Source organism: Parambassis ranga, chromosome 12 (genome assembly GCF_900634625.1).
Source record: "Parambassis ranga chromosome 12, fParRan2.1, whole genome shotgun sequence".
Classification (NCBI taxonomy): domain Eukaryota; kingdom Metazoa; phylum Chordata; class Actinopteri; family Ambassidae; genus Parambassis; species Parambassis ranga.
The window spans coordinates 11,859,900-11,877,237 of record NC_041032.1 but is presented as its reverse complement, the minus strand read 5'-3'; the positions used below and the strand labels follow the sequence as shown (position 1 = coordinate 11,877,237).

Here is a 17,338-nt window from a genome sequence, read left to right as displayed (position 1 = left end):
TTCTATCAATATATGTGCACACATTTATTAAGAATTAGATGACATACTAAAACACACAAGTACCTATAGAAAAAAACAATGATTAAACTGCTTATGATGTCTACATGAATACAATGATCTGCTGTCACCAGACGAATAAAAATGACAACATCACATTTATTAGGAAATCTTTTTACACTGAGCCGGCTTATCATACAGATAATTTGTGCAATCGTGTTAATTTTTATTTCATTTTACTTCCTCTCCTTTCCTTTTGCAAAGACATGTCAGAGCTACACCCTACATATAAATACATATACATAGACTGGTGTTTTCACAGATCTGCAGACACTGCATTACCATGTGCATTATTGTTATTTAGTTCAAAAGTCCATGTAATATTGTATCCGTTTTGTCTGCAGCAATGAGACCTCTGTTCTATTTTTTAAGGGGTGAATGTACAAAAACATGTTAAATAGGAGCAAGAAACAGAAGATTTATTGACTTATATACTGTACAACTTAAGCCCAACAAGTCAGTATTGAACCTGACTGAACTCAAAGGTCAGATGTCTTCCAAGCGCTGATGATCATCAGTGCATGATGAAGGGGGAGCAGCACAGTCCTGACTTTTAATATGTATTTTAATGTTTCTTTTGAAGAATAAAGCACATCAAGAGGTTGGTGTGGAAGGTGCCGAGAGGCCATGAAGAATCTCCATATGTCTTCTTTTTTCTTTTGCACGCTTAATGGTTATCTTGAATAGGCGGCAATAAAGCTCCATGGAGGCTGGAGTGTCATCATTTCCAGGCACAGGGTACGTCACCAGGCTGGGGTTGCAGTTGGAATCCACCAGACCCACTGTGGGAATGTTCATCTTGGCTGCATCTCTGACACCCACGTGCTGCTGGAACACATTGTTGAGTGTTGAAAGGAATACGATGAGGTCCGGTAAGCGGACTCCTGCACCGTACTGGATGGTCGCGTTGGTAAGGAGACCGCCCTGCCAGTACCGTGTATGTGCGTACTCGCCACAATCCTTAGCAGTGGTCTCCACCAGGTGGGAAAACTGACGTCGACGGCTGACGAACAAGATGATACCACCACGATACGCCACATGAGCTGTGAAGTTTAGGGCCAGCTGAAGATGCTCCACGGTCTGATCCAGATCAATTATGTCGTGGTCCAAACGGCAGCCATAGAGGTAAGGTTCCATGAGCCTAAAAATAAAGGAAGTTAAAATGTATATTAAACTGGAGGGCTGAAAAAACGGTTGGTGCAGTGTATGTGTTGGCTTCAGCAGAAAATACCTTGCTTAATAATCAATCATTAAGAAATCACACTGACCTGTGTCTGCAGCCTTTCTTGTGGCCAAGATGCACTCTGGCGTCGAACAAGTCTTTCAGCGAGAATAGCTCTGACACACGAAAGAAATCCGGCTTCTCAAGTGGCTTGTTTAATATATTTTCTGAAAGAATGAGGCATATCATCAATGTGTATGCATGAAAACCATCAATCCGCAGCATCTCTTAGCATTTGTTAGCTCACCTGTTAACTCATCATCTTGGGGCTGAGGTGTCACAATAGACGGTGCGGTGACATAGTGATGTCCGCCACAGGGATACCCGACTGTGACAGCCCGTGAGTTTCGTAACCCCAAAAGTCCTGAACATAAGAAACAAATAACGACAACTATTAGTCGCTAAGCTAACATGCTAGTATGTAGCATAGGTTTACTACTGTAACAAAAACAGCGAAGATAAAAACATGACATTTTATCATATGTATCATATTATACCTGTAATCTTCTGTGACCTACTTTTTTTTTTTATGAAAAAACATACTTTACACATACCTCTTGCCAGTGCCCGAGCAGCCATGCTTGCTTAACCACCACGGAAGGTCAGAAAACTGCGCCTGCGCGTTTGTAGTTCATGGGATGCCGTAAAGTAAAGGTTTTGTCGTGCCGTGTTATATTCAAAACTCAAAACTTTATTGAATTTTGTGCAGAACACAATCAGAGACAGACCGTCTTTATGTTATTTAGCAAAACATGAACATAAACCTCTGAACAAATATTTGCAAACAAATATTGGACAAATTTAGAAAAATAGTTAAATCAAATTAAGATTTTTTTTAATGTTTCAGAAGTCCCTTAACTGGCAACATAGTGACAATTAAACTGTTCTCTTGTGAACTGTTATATAACTAAATAAGGACATAACCATATGTTTACTTAAGAGTGTTGAAACAACACAAAAACAACTTTAAAACAACACTAAGCCTCTAACGATCCACATACACTGCAGTATCAACAGTCTGCGAGGAATTGTGAAAAATAAAGAGTTATTCTGATATGATGCGCCGACTGGGTATTCTTTCATCCTGCAAAAAGAAGCACACCGTCTAAGCTGAAGGAGTTCTTACATGACTCATTCACTCTGAAACTGTTGGTGTGCAATCACATACCTGTTTACAACAACAAATGTAGTTTCCTTTTGACATGTTGCAAACTCTTCTTTTGCACAGGGGTACTACTGAGATCTGCTTTCTCCTGCAAGTATGGTGCAATACATTTATCACACTCTCTGGATTCATATGAGCCAAAAAAAATAACAATCATACCACCCTGTTTCTACATAACTGTACCTTATCACATTTTTTATCCAGGTGTCTCCTGTTGACCATCCTGCATCTGTCCTCGGAGGTAAGAGCTATGTAAGGCCTGAAGGTGAAGCCAGGGTCAATGGCACTGGACAAAGACCTGGGCGAGGCAGAGCAGGATATAACATCAAACCACTGCACAATAATTACTAACAATTTTAAAAGTCTATAAGAGTTCCAACATCTACAATTGTGCTTTAATCAATGAAGAGACCCACTGTTGATCAGATTCCACGCTTTATTACACATATGCACTTAAAAGACACAGCAAAGATTTTTTTTAATCTGAAAGGGTAAAAGAAAAAAAAACACTTCTTACAAAATATTTACAAAACCTGGCAATGCACAGCATGTTCAGTAACATTTTCTGATAAACAAAAATAAATAGCCTTTTTTTCACATAGGAAATTCAAGAGACCTTTAACATATCAAATAAATGAACACACTAAATATCAAGTTTAGCAAGACAAAGAAGATTAATTAATGATGTGGTTTCTGTGGAATCTGGAACAAAACATTGCCCAAGACTGCTGTAGTGGCCTTCAACAACAACTGAACTTTATTTTATTTCAACACAAAGAGTGCCTGAAAATGAAATGATGGTTCAAAGAAGCAATATCCCAGAATTTATAAGTCGACCTAAAAGGTGCCTACCGAGTAAATTTTAAGCATGTACCCTGTTTTTTTTCCCACTGTATATGCAAATGTCAGAAAGGCCTTCCTGAACTGAGATGATGGGATTTTCCTGCTGTTATCATTATTATAAACTTTAGGTGTTTGTGGTAAAGACATAAAGAAGGAACTGGGACCGTCTCTCAGAGTAAACATAAATTGGGTAATTACATAATCCTACTGGCACATTAAAAAGATTCATCCTAAATTTAAACATTCGGACATTTTCTTGGTGCCTCCTTTTTGTTTTTTGTTTTGTTTTTTTTTACAAAACATATTTATGTTTCTGTCAATTTTCTTCAAGAAAATATTCTGTATTGCTTTCCAAATGGTATGAGTTAACTTCAGAACACAAATAGCTGTCATGATGTATAAATCAATAATAAAAAAAAATCTGTTCTGTTTTCATCATTTTAATAAACATTCCCTTAGAGCCTATGAATGGATAAGCTGGATCAGAGCCTACATTATATTCTTGAGCAGGGCACATTCAAGAAATAAACGTTAAAAAAAAAAAAATGATGATGCTGGGTCAAAGAAAAATACTTACAATGTGGAAAAGCCCTGCTTCTTTTCTGGATTTCTCCTGTTGCCTGATTCACAATCTGCCCCATCTGTAAACTCTTCCTCTTTTCTTGCTAGATGTACTTCTTTATTATCTATCTTGACGCTTTCACCTTCTCTCTTTCTCTCACTTAGCATGTCCGCTCTCTCCTTGCCCTCACTCCATTCCCTGCTTTGAACCTGGACATGGTTCGTCCTATTGGCTTCCAGCTCAACAAACACACTCTTGTCCTTGGACATGTGCACCATGCTCTCTTTCTCTCCTTCTATAGAGCACTGGGACCTGTTGCCAGGCGTGAGGCTCCGCATTAAGGACATCCTTGGATGCTGCCTAGCAGTAGAAAAAAGATTTAAAACGGAGGATCTGGGTGTGGCATTTACAGCTGTCTCTGGGGAGCACTGGAAAGGTGACTGGCTCATCCTTGAAGAGGACCAAACACCAACTGGAGTCTTTAATTTATATCCCCCGCTTTGATTTGTCGGACTTGCCGATGCAGTCTTGCTGATTTCAGACAAGGTGATATGGAATGGAGTCCGATTAAGGGGCCTATCATCTGATATGGGGAGTCCCAGGCTCTGTCGCCATTTATTTGACTCTGAACGAGGACTCAAAACCGGTCGAACCCTCTCTGTCTGTGGGGTGCTGTCATGGATGTCAGCTCTCCCAGAGTTGGGCCTCCTTTGCTCAGTTCTAGCTGCCCCCGCTCCATCTGCTGGCTCCAAAAGACTGAGGCTGCAGGACTGGACTAAAGACTGTGGACTGACAGTAGAGATGTCTTGCAGCAAACTCTGTGGTGCTGTCCCATGAGCTGTGATACTAAGAGGGGACTGTCCAGATAGAGGGGTGATAGTTTTTTGTGGAATCTCAGCCAGCTGATTTTCCTGTTTAATGTCTTCGTTTTGAATTGCTGTACAATCCATGGTTGCGCCATTCTGCGACACATCTTCGTCCTTACTTCTCTCCGCTTTGGCCTTTTCAGCCAGAAACCTTCTGATCTCTTGCTCAATGCTATCATCGCTGTCTACTGAGCTTTCATCCTCCTTCATCTGTGGCTCCGCTTGAACATTGTGCAGCGACAGGGTGCCCTGTCCCTCGGCTCCTTTCAGTATCTCTGCTTGCCTTTGCTGTGAAGCACTCTTCTTACTCAGCCCAGACTTGTTTTTTGTGTCTTCTTTATTTTTGTGTATTGTTTTCAAAGCACTAAACTTGGAAACCGGATCAGGTTTGAACTTTTTGGTCTGTAAAGTATTTCCTTGCAGTGGTTCTACATCCCTAAGGCGCTTCCTTGATTTCCTCTTCAAGTCTCTCATCTTTTTCTTTGACTTCTTTTTTGTCTTAAGCAGGTCTTTTATCGCTGTGTCTAGGTCCTCGTCGCTGTCAAGAGAGCTGCTTTTGTCTCCACTTTGGTCTGTCTTGTGTAATCCGGCGATAGGGTGGCTTGATTCTCTTGCATGCTCTGGTAAAGGCTTAGTGGTTTTTTCTTTAACATTGTCATCTGTCCCCGCTGGGATGGAAACACTTTTGTCTTTGTGCTTTCTTCTCTGAGTCAAAGATAATCGATGTGGTTTCTTTTGGATTGCGGCTTCGTTCGCCTTCACTTTCTCTGGTTCAGGTGCGCTGTGAGGCTCTTGTGTCACAGCAGAGCTGGATGGCTGTTTGTGCATTTGGGCCTTCTGCTCAAGAAATTTCCTGATTTCCAGCTCGATGCCATCTTCACTATCGATGGAGCTATCATTGCTTTCTTCATATGGCCACTTTTCAGGAAGAGGAGCCTGCAAGGAAGATTCAGTGGGGGCACAAGTGCCGAGACCAACACCGTGGAAGGCCCCAGGCATCACAGTTTTTGAGATGTCCAGTATTGCCTCGGCACACATGAGTTCTGCCGTTGTGTTAGCCTTTGGAAGAGCAGGGACAGGTTGCTCCTGGAAACCTTCTAATTTGAATGAAAGTAGTCCATTTCCTTTATCTTTTGAGCTGTCTGGAAGTTCAGATGCAGGAGGAGGTTGAAAAGATTTAACTTCTTTCTCTGTTCGGCCCCTTTTTTTCCTCAGTTGGTTTTTCTTAGTATTTTCTGTGCCCGTGCTTCCAACAGTGTGTATTAAGGACTTACTGAGGGCTTTTTGTTTGTGCAGGAATGGTTGTAGGACACTCTTCTCCTTGAGTTGTTCCAGCTGGTAGCAGCGAATAGCTTCTTCAATCCCGTCATCACTGGTGGAGTCAGACTCCTCTTTAAATGCGTGTGGACTGATGGCTTCCTTTTTGTTCTGCTGCTCCTTTTTTTCTAGCTGGTATCTTTGGATGGCTTCCTCGATGCCATCATCACTACTGGAATCATTTGAGTCCTCCTCCACCTTAACTGGGCACTTTGCAGGTTTGCTGATGAGGTTGGCTGTTTTCGAGGGGCTTTTTTCCTGCTCTCTTGAACAGATTATCGTACTTTTAGTCAAATCAAAGTTCTTAACTGTGTTTTCACTAAGGAGCGCCTTATTTTTGATATACTTTTTAATCGGTACAACAGCTGGTGTTGGGTGGGTTTCAGGTTTGACAATTTTTGGAAGCTGGTTGCTGGCAACCAAACATGTATTGCTGTCGGAGCTCTGCTGGGAAACTTCAGGAATGGATGGAGTTTTTCTGGGAATTTTGGATGATGTGAGAACAGTGGGGCATGGCTCCGTCTTACGTTTATGATCATCTTTTTCTTTCAGGTATTCTAATATTGCCTCCTCGATTCCCCTGTCCACAGAATCATCGCTGTCAGAATCACTGCTGTGATGGTTGTTCGGAGAGGAAACATCCACCTGCGGGTTTTCAGCGGAGCTCTTAGATTTGGACTTAGTGCCCACAAAGGAAGCCGCTGCAACCCTGCAGACTTGGGGATGACCTTCCTGTCCTGAAAGCACATTTCCCTCAATCTCGTCGCCCATCTCGAGTGAGGACTGGGTGCTCCTAAGGCTCTCTATGATCATCTGGACCTTGTCTGAGATAGGTGTGCCTCTGGTGGACAGCTCCGGTTCAGAGTCATTGAAGCAGACTGGAAGGCTATAGCCTCCAGGTGGGCCACATGTTCTCCATTCTGTTTGCGCCGCTACGACAGGAGGTACATTCATCAAGTACATTCTACTGAAGTATGGTGAGGTCAGGGACCATTGGAGCGCAGCTGCCTCCGATCACAATCACATTTTTGAATCTGAAAAGAAAACAGAAACAGAGAACAGTCAACTCTCACCTATCCAAGACTGGCCGCATGCATGCATAAAAATAATTTCTCATTTATACACCCAAACTAGACAGGGCGCTGCTGGGACTCTGACAAATGTGTGGAAGAAGGCCAGAGTGCTGGGAACAAATTAATTGGTTTGGACAAAATATTGGGTAATTAAATTAAATGAATAACTGTTATATCTCTGATTAAACATCTTTGTGAACACAGCACAGAAATAACAGTGCCATCTTCTGGGGACAGTTACCACCATATTGTACAAACTTTATTTATTTTTGTTTGTTTGTTTTTACAAATTGCACCTTTACTCACATAAGCAGGATTTATCAGAGAGTACCTTGACACTGTTTTATTATCATTTTAACATTAGCTCTTGATTTGAGATGTAGTTGATGTCTAATTTTTGATGGATTACCACTGAAACCCACGTGTTATATGAGCAGCATAATGTCCACAGTTATACCAAACCACTGGTCCTCCATTATCATTAACCCTGCAGAGTCGTCGCTGCACCTCGGCAGTGAACCCTCCCTTCCAGCCAAGTATGTAGCCTGCCGGAGGAGTCATCAGACCGCCTGTAGCCGGGCTTGACATCAGGCAAAATGTTTTTTTTTTTTTTTTAAATCAACCATTATAACGACGTAGAAAGTGCAAACATCTACAGGAAACCGGAAAGGGTCACCAAAGACGCCCCGCTGACAAAAACCCGTCTGAAAACCACCTAAACGGAGCTAAATGTAGCGCACCGTGTGCCAACTTTGTTTCGAATATCGTATGTACAAAACAAACTTTCACCCACACATGAATGCACAGCATTTTCTAAAATTACATAACAAAGCCTGGCGTTCTGTGTTATTTTTCCTTCCCGGGACGCCTTTCTGGTTTGCAACACAGCAAACCCCGGCAGTCCCCGTATCCCTCTAGCGGCGCGGACTGCACCGATACCCGGCATGCATCGTTAGGAGACACCGCAGAGCAACCATGTTTCTCAGTACCGGCCATGGCAGTCAAAAACACCCCCCGAAAACAGCACTGAACGTAAGTTTGACGCTTTGGTTTTAATCAAACCACATATGTGGAACATTTTTGGGGTAACGTGAACGACATGTTGGGTGAAACATTAGCAAGGATAAGCGAGGCTAGTCGGCGACTTGAAAGACACAGGCGGGCCTCCCGGCTGCTGCAGCCCCGGCATTTTCTCCGGCAAAGAAAGCCTTTGTATTGAGCCACCGCGTACACTCCTTAGCTTCGGCTATTTTCACACAAAGATGGACAGTCCCCAAGTTTAACTCACCTGTAAATGACACAAACGATTGCTATAGCAGCAGTGCGCACATCACAGCGTGGATTTAAGGTGTTTGGAGAGCCGTCGTGTAGATATTTCGGTGTCCGTCAGCAGCTCACTCACACACCGCCTGAAGCTGAGTCCCCCTCCGCTCCGACTGCCGGGCGGACGAGCTTCCTCCAAGCCAGAGTCCAACCAAGCATGGAGCCATTCAAATAGGCGGATTTACCCGGAACATATATCATCACTATGCACCAGACATTTTTTTTACAGTATGGCAGTGTACAAAAAATGAGTAATTTGGATCTAATGAAGTTGTAGCAGTCAACTCACAGAACTTGGTTTATTGCATAATAACCCTCTGTAGTGTACAGAGTGTAACTATCAGATGCCTTCTTGTTAGTTTTATCTTCATAGACAACTCCCACTTCATGTTCAACCCTGATAGCACTATTTAAAACGCAGTTTATTTAATATTATACTGGAATATCTGCATTATATTTAATAAACCAAAACAATTCTTGCCCAGGTCAATTTATCAACAACTTTTGTATTAATGTAAATAGAAACTATATTACTATAACTAGAACTATTATTAAGGCCTTAAGAGTATACTTAAATTATATTTTATTATTATTTTTTCATGTGAAATAATGATGTATGTATAGGTTTATTGATTGAAAATGCATTGGCTTCAAACACCTGCAACACCAAACATTGCATTTATTGTTCAAAAATAAATGCACCCTCTTTTTTTAAAAAAAAAAACATTGCTATATTGATAATGGTTTCTATGCAAGGTAAGCGAATTCAAATCATATATACCCAGGTATGAGATTAATACAGCTCTTTGGTGAAGGATTTCCTACATCTGGCTGAGTCGGCTGACCCTTAAAGAACATTTCCTGTGTTTTAAGCCATATTTTCCCACCCAAATGATGGCAGCGTTTACAGATTAGGTTTAGTATGTACAGTAAAAAAAAATTACACCTCCTCTGTCGTTCTGAATCTACAACAATTTTAGGTGATGCATGAGTACCACTCCTGTTGCCCTCATAGTGTGCAGTGCGTACCACCAGAGCTGTTATGTTTTTTTTTTTGTTCTCGGAGGGATATGACACAGTTTGACTTTCTTTCTAGGGCTCTTGTGTTTCCACAGTGCATCACTGCTTCCCAAGAGGCAATTAATCCGTCTGGGTGCCTGGCTGCTATAGTGCCTTCTGTGTGTAAGCATTCTGTACAGTTTGTCCTTCAGTTAGCCAAAACCAAAGCAATACGTTTTTCTCATTTTGAGTGGCTGGAAACAGAGAAAGTCACCAGTTTGAAACATGATATGACCTCTGTAGTGTGTTCTACCATCTCTCTTCATAACTGCATCCCATGGACTGCATGCTAAAATTTGAGCATCTCTTTCTATTAGAAAATCATAACATGCCTGATCTAGCATCCAAGAGTTGATGGCAATTGTTCATACATTGTGTAATTCAAAGTGCTTTACAGAATCCAAAAAAACATCATCGGAATAGACGGAGAGAAAAAACATGAAAAATTAAATTACCCCTTCCATGGACCTTATCCACCTTATCGTGGTGGAGGGGTTTGAGGTCCCAGATGATCCTAGGAGCTATGTTGTCGGGGGGCTTAATGACCCCAGCAGGGTCTCCCAAGGCAAACAGGTCCTGGGTGATGGGCCAGACTAAGAGCGGTCCAAAAACCCCTTATGAAGAAAAGTCAAACAAGGACCGTGACGTCGCCCGGTATGGCACAGCCGGGGCCCCACCCTGGAGCCAGGCCCGGGGTTGGGGCTCAAATGCGAGCGCCTGGTGGCTGGGCCTTTCCCCACGGGGCCCGGCCGGGCTCAGCCCGAAGGAGCGACGTGGGGCCGACCTCCCATGGGCCCACCACCGGTGGGAGGAACCGTAAGGGGCCGTGGCAGTTGAAGGCGGGGGCCTCGGCGACCTGACCACTGGACGCAGAAACTGGCTCTGGGGACATGGAGGTGGCTCGGGCATCTGGTTCGGATGCCTCCTGGACGCCTCCCTGGGGAGGTGTTCCGGGCATGTCCCACTGGGAGGAGGCCCCGGGGAAGACCCAGGACGCGGTGGAGAGACTATGTTTCTCGGCTGGCCTGGGAACGCCTCGGGATTCCCCCAGAGGAGCTGGAGGAAGTGTCTGGTGAGAGGGAAGTCTGGGTGTCCCTGCTTAGACCCGGCCCCGGGATGGATGGATGGAATTAAATTACATCAAAACAGAAAGAGTGCCACCAATGTCCACAACCAACCACACCGTCACCAGAGGGCTCTGACCTCTGGCGTAAACGGATTTGCACTTGCTTCCACTACAGGTCACAAACTTATCAATCACCTGCCACACTTGTGGTTAGTGCTGGAGCCACTGAATGTTTGCAATAACTACCAGTATCAGCTATTGTAGGAGCAGCCTGTGTCCTCTTCTTGCTATAAAGACTAAAAAAAATTTTCAGATTATGTCCGTCACCTCTGACTTTTCCTGTGCTTACTCAAAGATGGAGTTAACCTTCTTACTGTCTGTCATTGTTACTTTCTCAACACATTTCTTGCATGTGAATGAGGGCCCTTCATAGCGTTAGTGGTGCGTTAACACACATAACACATTATATCAACATTAGTGTGATTTGTGATGTGCTATTGTCATTCATTGTGTTCTGAGCAATTACAGCACATTGAGCAAAGGCTACTGACTTGATTATGAAAGTCATTAGTGGGTAATGAATTGTACAGATGCATTTAGATGCATTTTATTGATATATAAGAAAAGGTGCCATGCAGGGGTTTCTGTCCCTATTTCCCCCTTTTCCTTCAGCCTTAATTTCATCCTCCACCACCATCAGCAGACAGGCAAAGGTGAGCAGTACAATATTTCAGAGATCTCTAATAAAAGGTGCACTTAGTGGTAAATGGTCCTCATCTTGTGTTCGAACATTTTCTGCCATTAGGAATATTGATTTATAGGTTGTCTAACTGAAAGATGCATTTTCAACTTAACAGAGCCTGCAAAATATTCGGACTATAATTTAACGTATTAATGAGGCCAGACCAGCGCAATATATAGGCTGCAGCACTACTCTGAATAGTTTGGAACTGGATCCATTGGCTGCATCGTGGTGGTATTCCCAAAGACCGGCTCACACAACAACACAGTCATATGTTCCTGACCTTGAAATGCTCTTTGTCTGGTCATTTGGTGTTTTCATTTGCATGCAAATAAGGAAGCAGTGTGCTTGTTTTTTTTTTTTTTTGGTACCTGCTGATAATTAAGTCGGACATTGCATTGAGAGGACCGCGCAAGTCGCTCACGCTCATTTATTTGATGATAAAACAAAAGTACGTTACAGGAATACAAACGAAGTTAGTCTTTAATTCTCTGCCGCCTGTTTTTCCCCTAAAGTCCGCTGTGAGCTGTGGATGCTTGAACGTGCAGGCAATGAAGTTACCAAAGAGGGGGTTAAAAAAAAAAGAGGTTCAGCACCATGGACAGCAACCCGGCTCAGTCCACCATCAGTGGGGGAAGAGTGTGTAAATTCAAACTGAGGCTTTGACCACAGGCTCAATAGATGATAATCCATAAATCAATTGTAAAGCTACGGTGGCCCTGAAGGTCAAAACACAACAGCGTTTTAGAAAACCAAACAGAAATTCAGGAGATGGAAAGTGTAGGGACAACACTTCTTGTGTCTGATTGGACAGAACCCGCGCTAAAAGTAACCTGATGCGTTTGGTTGTTTTGCTGCCAGTCAAGAACTGATGCTTTGTGAATGGTCAGCTGCGCGGTTGGACTCTGTGATGCGCTTTGGCTGACACAGAAAACAAAAGAGAGCAGAAAACATGTACTGCCCACATTGCGGAAAAACATATGTCTCATTGCCAAATTTCTAAAATATTCCTGTATTAATGCCATCTCATCCTCTATTCTTTCCAACGCTGTTTAAAACTTGTGCACGGACACAGCTGAGTACAAACAGGAAATGACGTCACACTACCGGGTTCTGTCCAATCGGAAACAAGAAGTGTTGTCCCTACCCTTTCCGTTTTCTGAAATGCTGTTGTGTTTTGACCTTCAGGGCCACAGTATAAAGCAGTTGTTTATGCTTCTGCATTAATCCACTGTGTGACAGTAAAGACCGAAAAAAAACATGTTGAAAAATTGTTCTAAAGCACCACTAGAGGACAGAAACTCCATGTAACGCCTTGCTGTATGGCTTTGGAAGACTTAACAGGCAACCAGAGGAGAAAGGAGCATGTAGATGATAATGCAGGAAGACAATCAGGCTTGTTTGCAGAGGCAGCTGTAACTTGACATCGCTGATCCTTTGTGCTGACTGTCTTTTGTAGGATCCTTATAGTTTGCCGGTTGAGTAATGATTACACAGCAAAGAAAAGAACAAAGAAGAAAAGTCTCCTATCTACATCTAGTCATGTTATTCCATTGAACCAGATTTGGAACTTCTCATGTTGGGAAGCCACTTTCATTCCTACAAACTCCTGTGTGTGTGCTTGTGTAATAGTGCTAAACTACACAATAGACAAAAGATAGAAATAGTGTCACAAAGTTTATTCATTCTGTCATATTTTTAAGCACAGGAAATGATGGTTGATCAGGAGTAATCTCCCTGAAATGTGCTTTGTGACAGTCTGGATAAACATCTTGTTGTTTTAACCAGTGCTGTCAGATACATGTAACAACCACAACAAGTCTGCCTGAGGACAGCTCACGGGCAACAGAAACAAACGCCTCAGGCAAGGCCACAGACGGGACAGTGCAGGAGAGCTGCTTGTAAGGCAGTGATGGTACATGTTAGTAATACTGTGGATGTGTCAAACACATCTGAGTTCTTTTCAAATACAGTAATTAGAGCATTTAATACCTCTCTGCATTCAAATGACGCTCAATAGATTCCCTTATACTACAGTGTTTATGCAACACACCACCAGATGGCAGTGTAGGCCTGTAGATGCTATGCACTTCCTCCATCATTCATGCTTGTTTCATGCATGATAACACCAGAATAGATAGAATACAAATGATGATGTAAAGATAGAATGCAGTATGTAAATATATTGTTACTTTAAAAAGGCAAAACATGGACTTATTGACATATTTAGAATATAAACCCTCTGATATAATATAAAGCAAAACAGAAAGTCAGTGCTGTCACTGTCCGTGTTGAACTGCTGCTACAGGGGGCAGCAGAGATCCACACCCGCACCCTCCGTTTTTGCAGTATTTGTAGTATTCAAATGAGCGAAAGGTAGTGTGCAGTAACAGCCTTAATTATATCACAGATTTCAATCATAATTTGCCTGTTCTCATTTGATATCATCTCCTTAGAGGAGCTTGACAGCCTGATATGATGGCTGATGTTTATTAGCTAAAATTAAACTGAGCCACAGCTTGAAATGCCACTTGGCAGGGCCATTATTTTTCTTAATGCTCCTGTCACATACCAAAAAGTGCCTGTGTCTGGCTGGCATGCTTATATGAATTCAGCGCTGATGGTCTGGATGGGAGAGGAAATTAAAAAACATTTTTTGCCAGCTTACCTGTACAGATGAGGGCGTGGAGGGCTCAGCTGGTAATTGTGAGCAGCCCAGTCAGCGTCTGCTGTTTCTCCTTTCTAGGGGTTCAGCTGAGCCAATACTATATGCAATACAGTTCATGATATTAACACCATACAATAGTAAAAGGAGACAGAAAAAGACAACCTGATGGAAAAAAGAGATAGAGGGGGAGTTCAGGAGTTTGTAAGCGTTTGTTTCACAATGAGACTTTAAAAAGGCTTGAAGATGGTATTCAGAGAGAAAGCCGAGACCCCAGCTGTGCCCCTGCTTCCTACTCGGTGCACATGTATGCACATATGCAGGTCCACCCACGCACAAACAGTAAGCCGGTGCTGTGTTTGTGTTTAAAGCAGCGTATCTTAGACAACCAACCTTTTTCCCACAATTCCTGCAAGACCAGCATGAATTGAATATGCACACTTTATATTAAAAAGTCCTGCGTCTTACATGTCGCTTAGGTCTGGTGCTCCTGGATAAAGGGGGGGAAATAAGTGGTGGAAAGGAGAAAAAAAATAAATGTCTCTATTATACTGACATGACTTGGAAGACATTTTTTAATAAACCTCCTAGGACAGGTCAGTATAATAAAGTCATTTTAAGGCAAGCTTAGATTTGAAGAGGGCTCTTCTCTCATTTTTCTCCACTTGATGAAGGTTTCCAGGTAACTGACCAGGAGTTGTGTAGTATACCTTTGTGTCTTCATCTTGGGGGAGGAGGTATAGTCTGAAAGCTGCCAAAACAGGTGAATAGAGAAGATGTTGGACGAGTTAAATCCATATTGTGTGAACTTGTGTACTGCGTCCAGGTGGAAGAATACTCCTCTGGTCATCCTCACATGCTGCAGCTTCGTGATTCTCTCCTCTTTAGTGTGACCTGTTTGTTTAGAAGCCATCACCCCTTCTGCACACCTCAACTTTTTGGTAAAGCTGTTGTCTCCTCTTGTTTTCAGTGTTTGGATCCTTCTTTCGTCTCTGCTGCCTGGGTTCTGTTTTTGAGTTTCCAAATAGTTTGATCAGTGCATAATAGTATTTTTTTGACTGACATCCTGCCAGAATTATTTTCCTCTTGAGTCTCAGGAACAAATCAATGCTTTTGCAACTCAGGTTTGACATGATGACTCAGTGATTCACTGATCTCTGATATTCTCTTCATGTCAAAGCTTCCAGTGTATGTGTGTGTAGGATTATTGCACAGGGCTGGCATCATGTTTGGGATGAAAAGGCGAACTGTCAAGAAGGTGAACTTGCATCTTCTCCATGGCAACTGCAAACACACTGGTATAAAACTAGCAGCATAATGAAGGAGATAAAAGTGATTAATTCTGAGTCCGTGTCATGTTTAATTTGTCCTTCTGTCCCACTCAGGGCGGAGAACTGTTTGTCAGCATGTTTGCTGTTGACCAGCTAGTAAATATAAGCAGCTTTTCACGCTGCCTTTATATTGCAGCCCTCTCAGGCACAAGTACGCACATTTGTTAGAACACATTTGTGACCTTGTTTTTCCTACACAGGGTATTGTGAAGCTTTGCAAAGTCGCTCAGACTCCATGTTGCATAATCAGTTTGACTTGCTGCAATAAAAACTGATGATTCTCTCCCAGATCCTGCAGATTTTAAAGACAATGTAGTTTATATGGTTTTGTGTCAGACTGTATTTCTGGCAAATTTTGTACTGCCAGCCATCACTTTATGGCATGTGAAGAATGGGAATGTGATGGTTAGGCTCAGTTGATGATGTGGGGGGAGAACATGAAGTCTGTTGCTCTTTGACTGTCCTATTTTCACCGTGAAGGCAGCTAAGTGGTCCAGAACACCCTGACATTTCAATTCATATGCAGAATGGATGAAAAGGAGCAGCTATATAAGGAAGACAAATGATGGAGGGAACACCACATTACTGTGTTAAAATTAATTCCTTCCAGGGACAATTAATGCATTGATTAGCTCATGAAAGAGATGAGATGAGATGAAGACTGATTTAACAAGATCTGTGATGCCCTTAGATGCAGTGTGCGATGACCCTCACAGCTCAGAGGACACTGTCACGTCAGATAAACACTATATATCTCTAACCCCAAAAACCTTCTATCATCTACACACAGTGGGGTATTGATTGGTGAAAAAAGTACATTTAATTTCTCTCTCAGCAGGTTGGCTGTGCCCAGCTGTCCTTCACACCCCCTTTTTTTCTCTGCATAATGGAATATTCCATTGAGATACACATACAGAGAGAGAGGGGATGTGTGCCTCTAACACCTCCACTCCGCAGGGAATACTGATTTGATGAGTTCCTGTTATGAAAAACATAAAAAGCACTTGGGAGTTTTTTTCCCCCTCCATTCGTTCATTTTGTCATTTAAATATGATTAATCTTTTGTGAAAGATAAAGCTCATGATGATGATCTGCATTTGTGCCTGTAATAAGCTGTGTTTCTTCCTTGCACATGCAGCAGTGGAGCTCCACAGAAAGTCGTGTTTTTCTTTTCCTGTCGTTTTGTAGGTAGACAGAAAGGCATAATCTCACGTAATGGCCCATTTAAATGACTTTATTTATCGACTATGACAGATTGTATCAATCAGTGGGAACAAAAAAGCAAAATGATCTGGCTAGTTGTAAATAATATGTTTAAAAATCTGAGTGAATCAGTAGGGAAACACTGTAACAAATGCATCAATGCAATCACTGAATGATGAGATGTGCATGCTGTATATTTCATAAATGTTATAGAAGTGTCCTCCTTAAGCTGCTAAATATGACAAAAAAACAACAGAAGTATTCCAAAGTGGTGCATTATAATATATGGGCTTGTTGTTTTTGCTCTGGTTGAGAGCCCTAATGTAACTACTAAGAGAAGCAATGAATTGTTAAAAGAGTTGTTTTCCCTTCCACTTTTTACTGCATATCCAAAGAAGTGTTTTAAATTTTCTAATTTTTCGCCGTTGACACCTTGTACTATTGGGAGTGTTTGTGAATTTCAAGTTGTAACCATATGTCTCCTAAAGGGGACAGTATTCCCACGTGTCCATTATTTCATTCCTGGAAACTCCACCTCTGGGGCTTTTACAACAACATCCAACCTCATTATAAGCATGGATGACATCATGTGCAGTCCTTTTGTTTCTCCCTGAAGACCCCAAGTGGAGCAGTGATGAACCTAGCTGAACATCACAGATAAACACAGTGAAGGCCATGCGTTTTCATGGAAAGAGTCCATTGTTTTGACCTAAAGCTTTCTGTGCAATTTCTGCAATGGATCCTAGTTTTATCACAAAAACAAGACCTAATAATCCTGACCTAATAATAATCCAAAACCTAATAATATCAAGAATTTCCCCTCAGGGATAAATAAAGTAATTTC

General features: G+C 42.2%; 2 protein-coding genes across 2 annotated transcripts; both read right to left on the bottom strand.

Annotated features, from left to right (window-relative positions):
• Positions 1 to 202: 202 nt before the first annotated feature.
• On the bottom strand, positions 203 to 1,958 carry mrps2 (mitochondrial ribosomal protein S2). The gene is made up of 4 exons (XM_028418087.1): positions 1,834 to 1,958; positions 1,527 to 1,643; positions 1,326 to 1,446; positions 203 to 1,198 (listed from the first exon to the last, which is right to left on the bottom strand). The coding sequence occupies exons 1-4, from the start codon at positions 1,856 to 1,858 to the stop codon at positions 652 to 654; spliced, it is 810 nt and encodes a 269-aa protein (XP_028273888.1). The 5' UTR covers positions 1,859 to 1,958; the 3' UTR covers positions 203 to 651.
• A 294-nt stretch (positions 1,959 to 2,252) lies between these two features.
• ppp1r26 (protein phosphatase 1, regulatory subunit 26) lies at positions 2,253 to 8,722 on the bottom strand. The gene is made up of 5 exons (XM_028418185.1): positions 8,394 to 8,722; positions 3,865 to 7,066; positions 2,628 to 2,742; positions 2,448 to 2,532; positions 2,253 to 2,363 (listed from the first exon to the last, which is right to left on the bottom strand). Exons 2-4 carry the CDS (start codon positions 6,993 to 6,995, stop codon positions 2,452 to 2,454), a joined length of 3,327 nt encoding a protein of 1,108 aa, XP_028273986.1. The 5' UTR covers positions 6,996 to 7,066; positions 8,394 to 8,722; the 3' UTR covers positions 2,253 to 2,363; positions 2,448 to 2,451.
• Between the last annotated feature and the right edge of the window lie 8,616 nt (positions 8,723 to 17,338).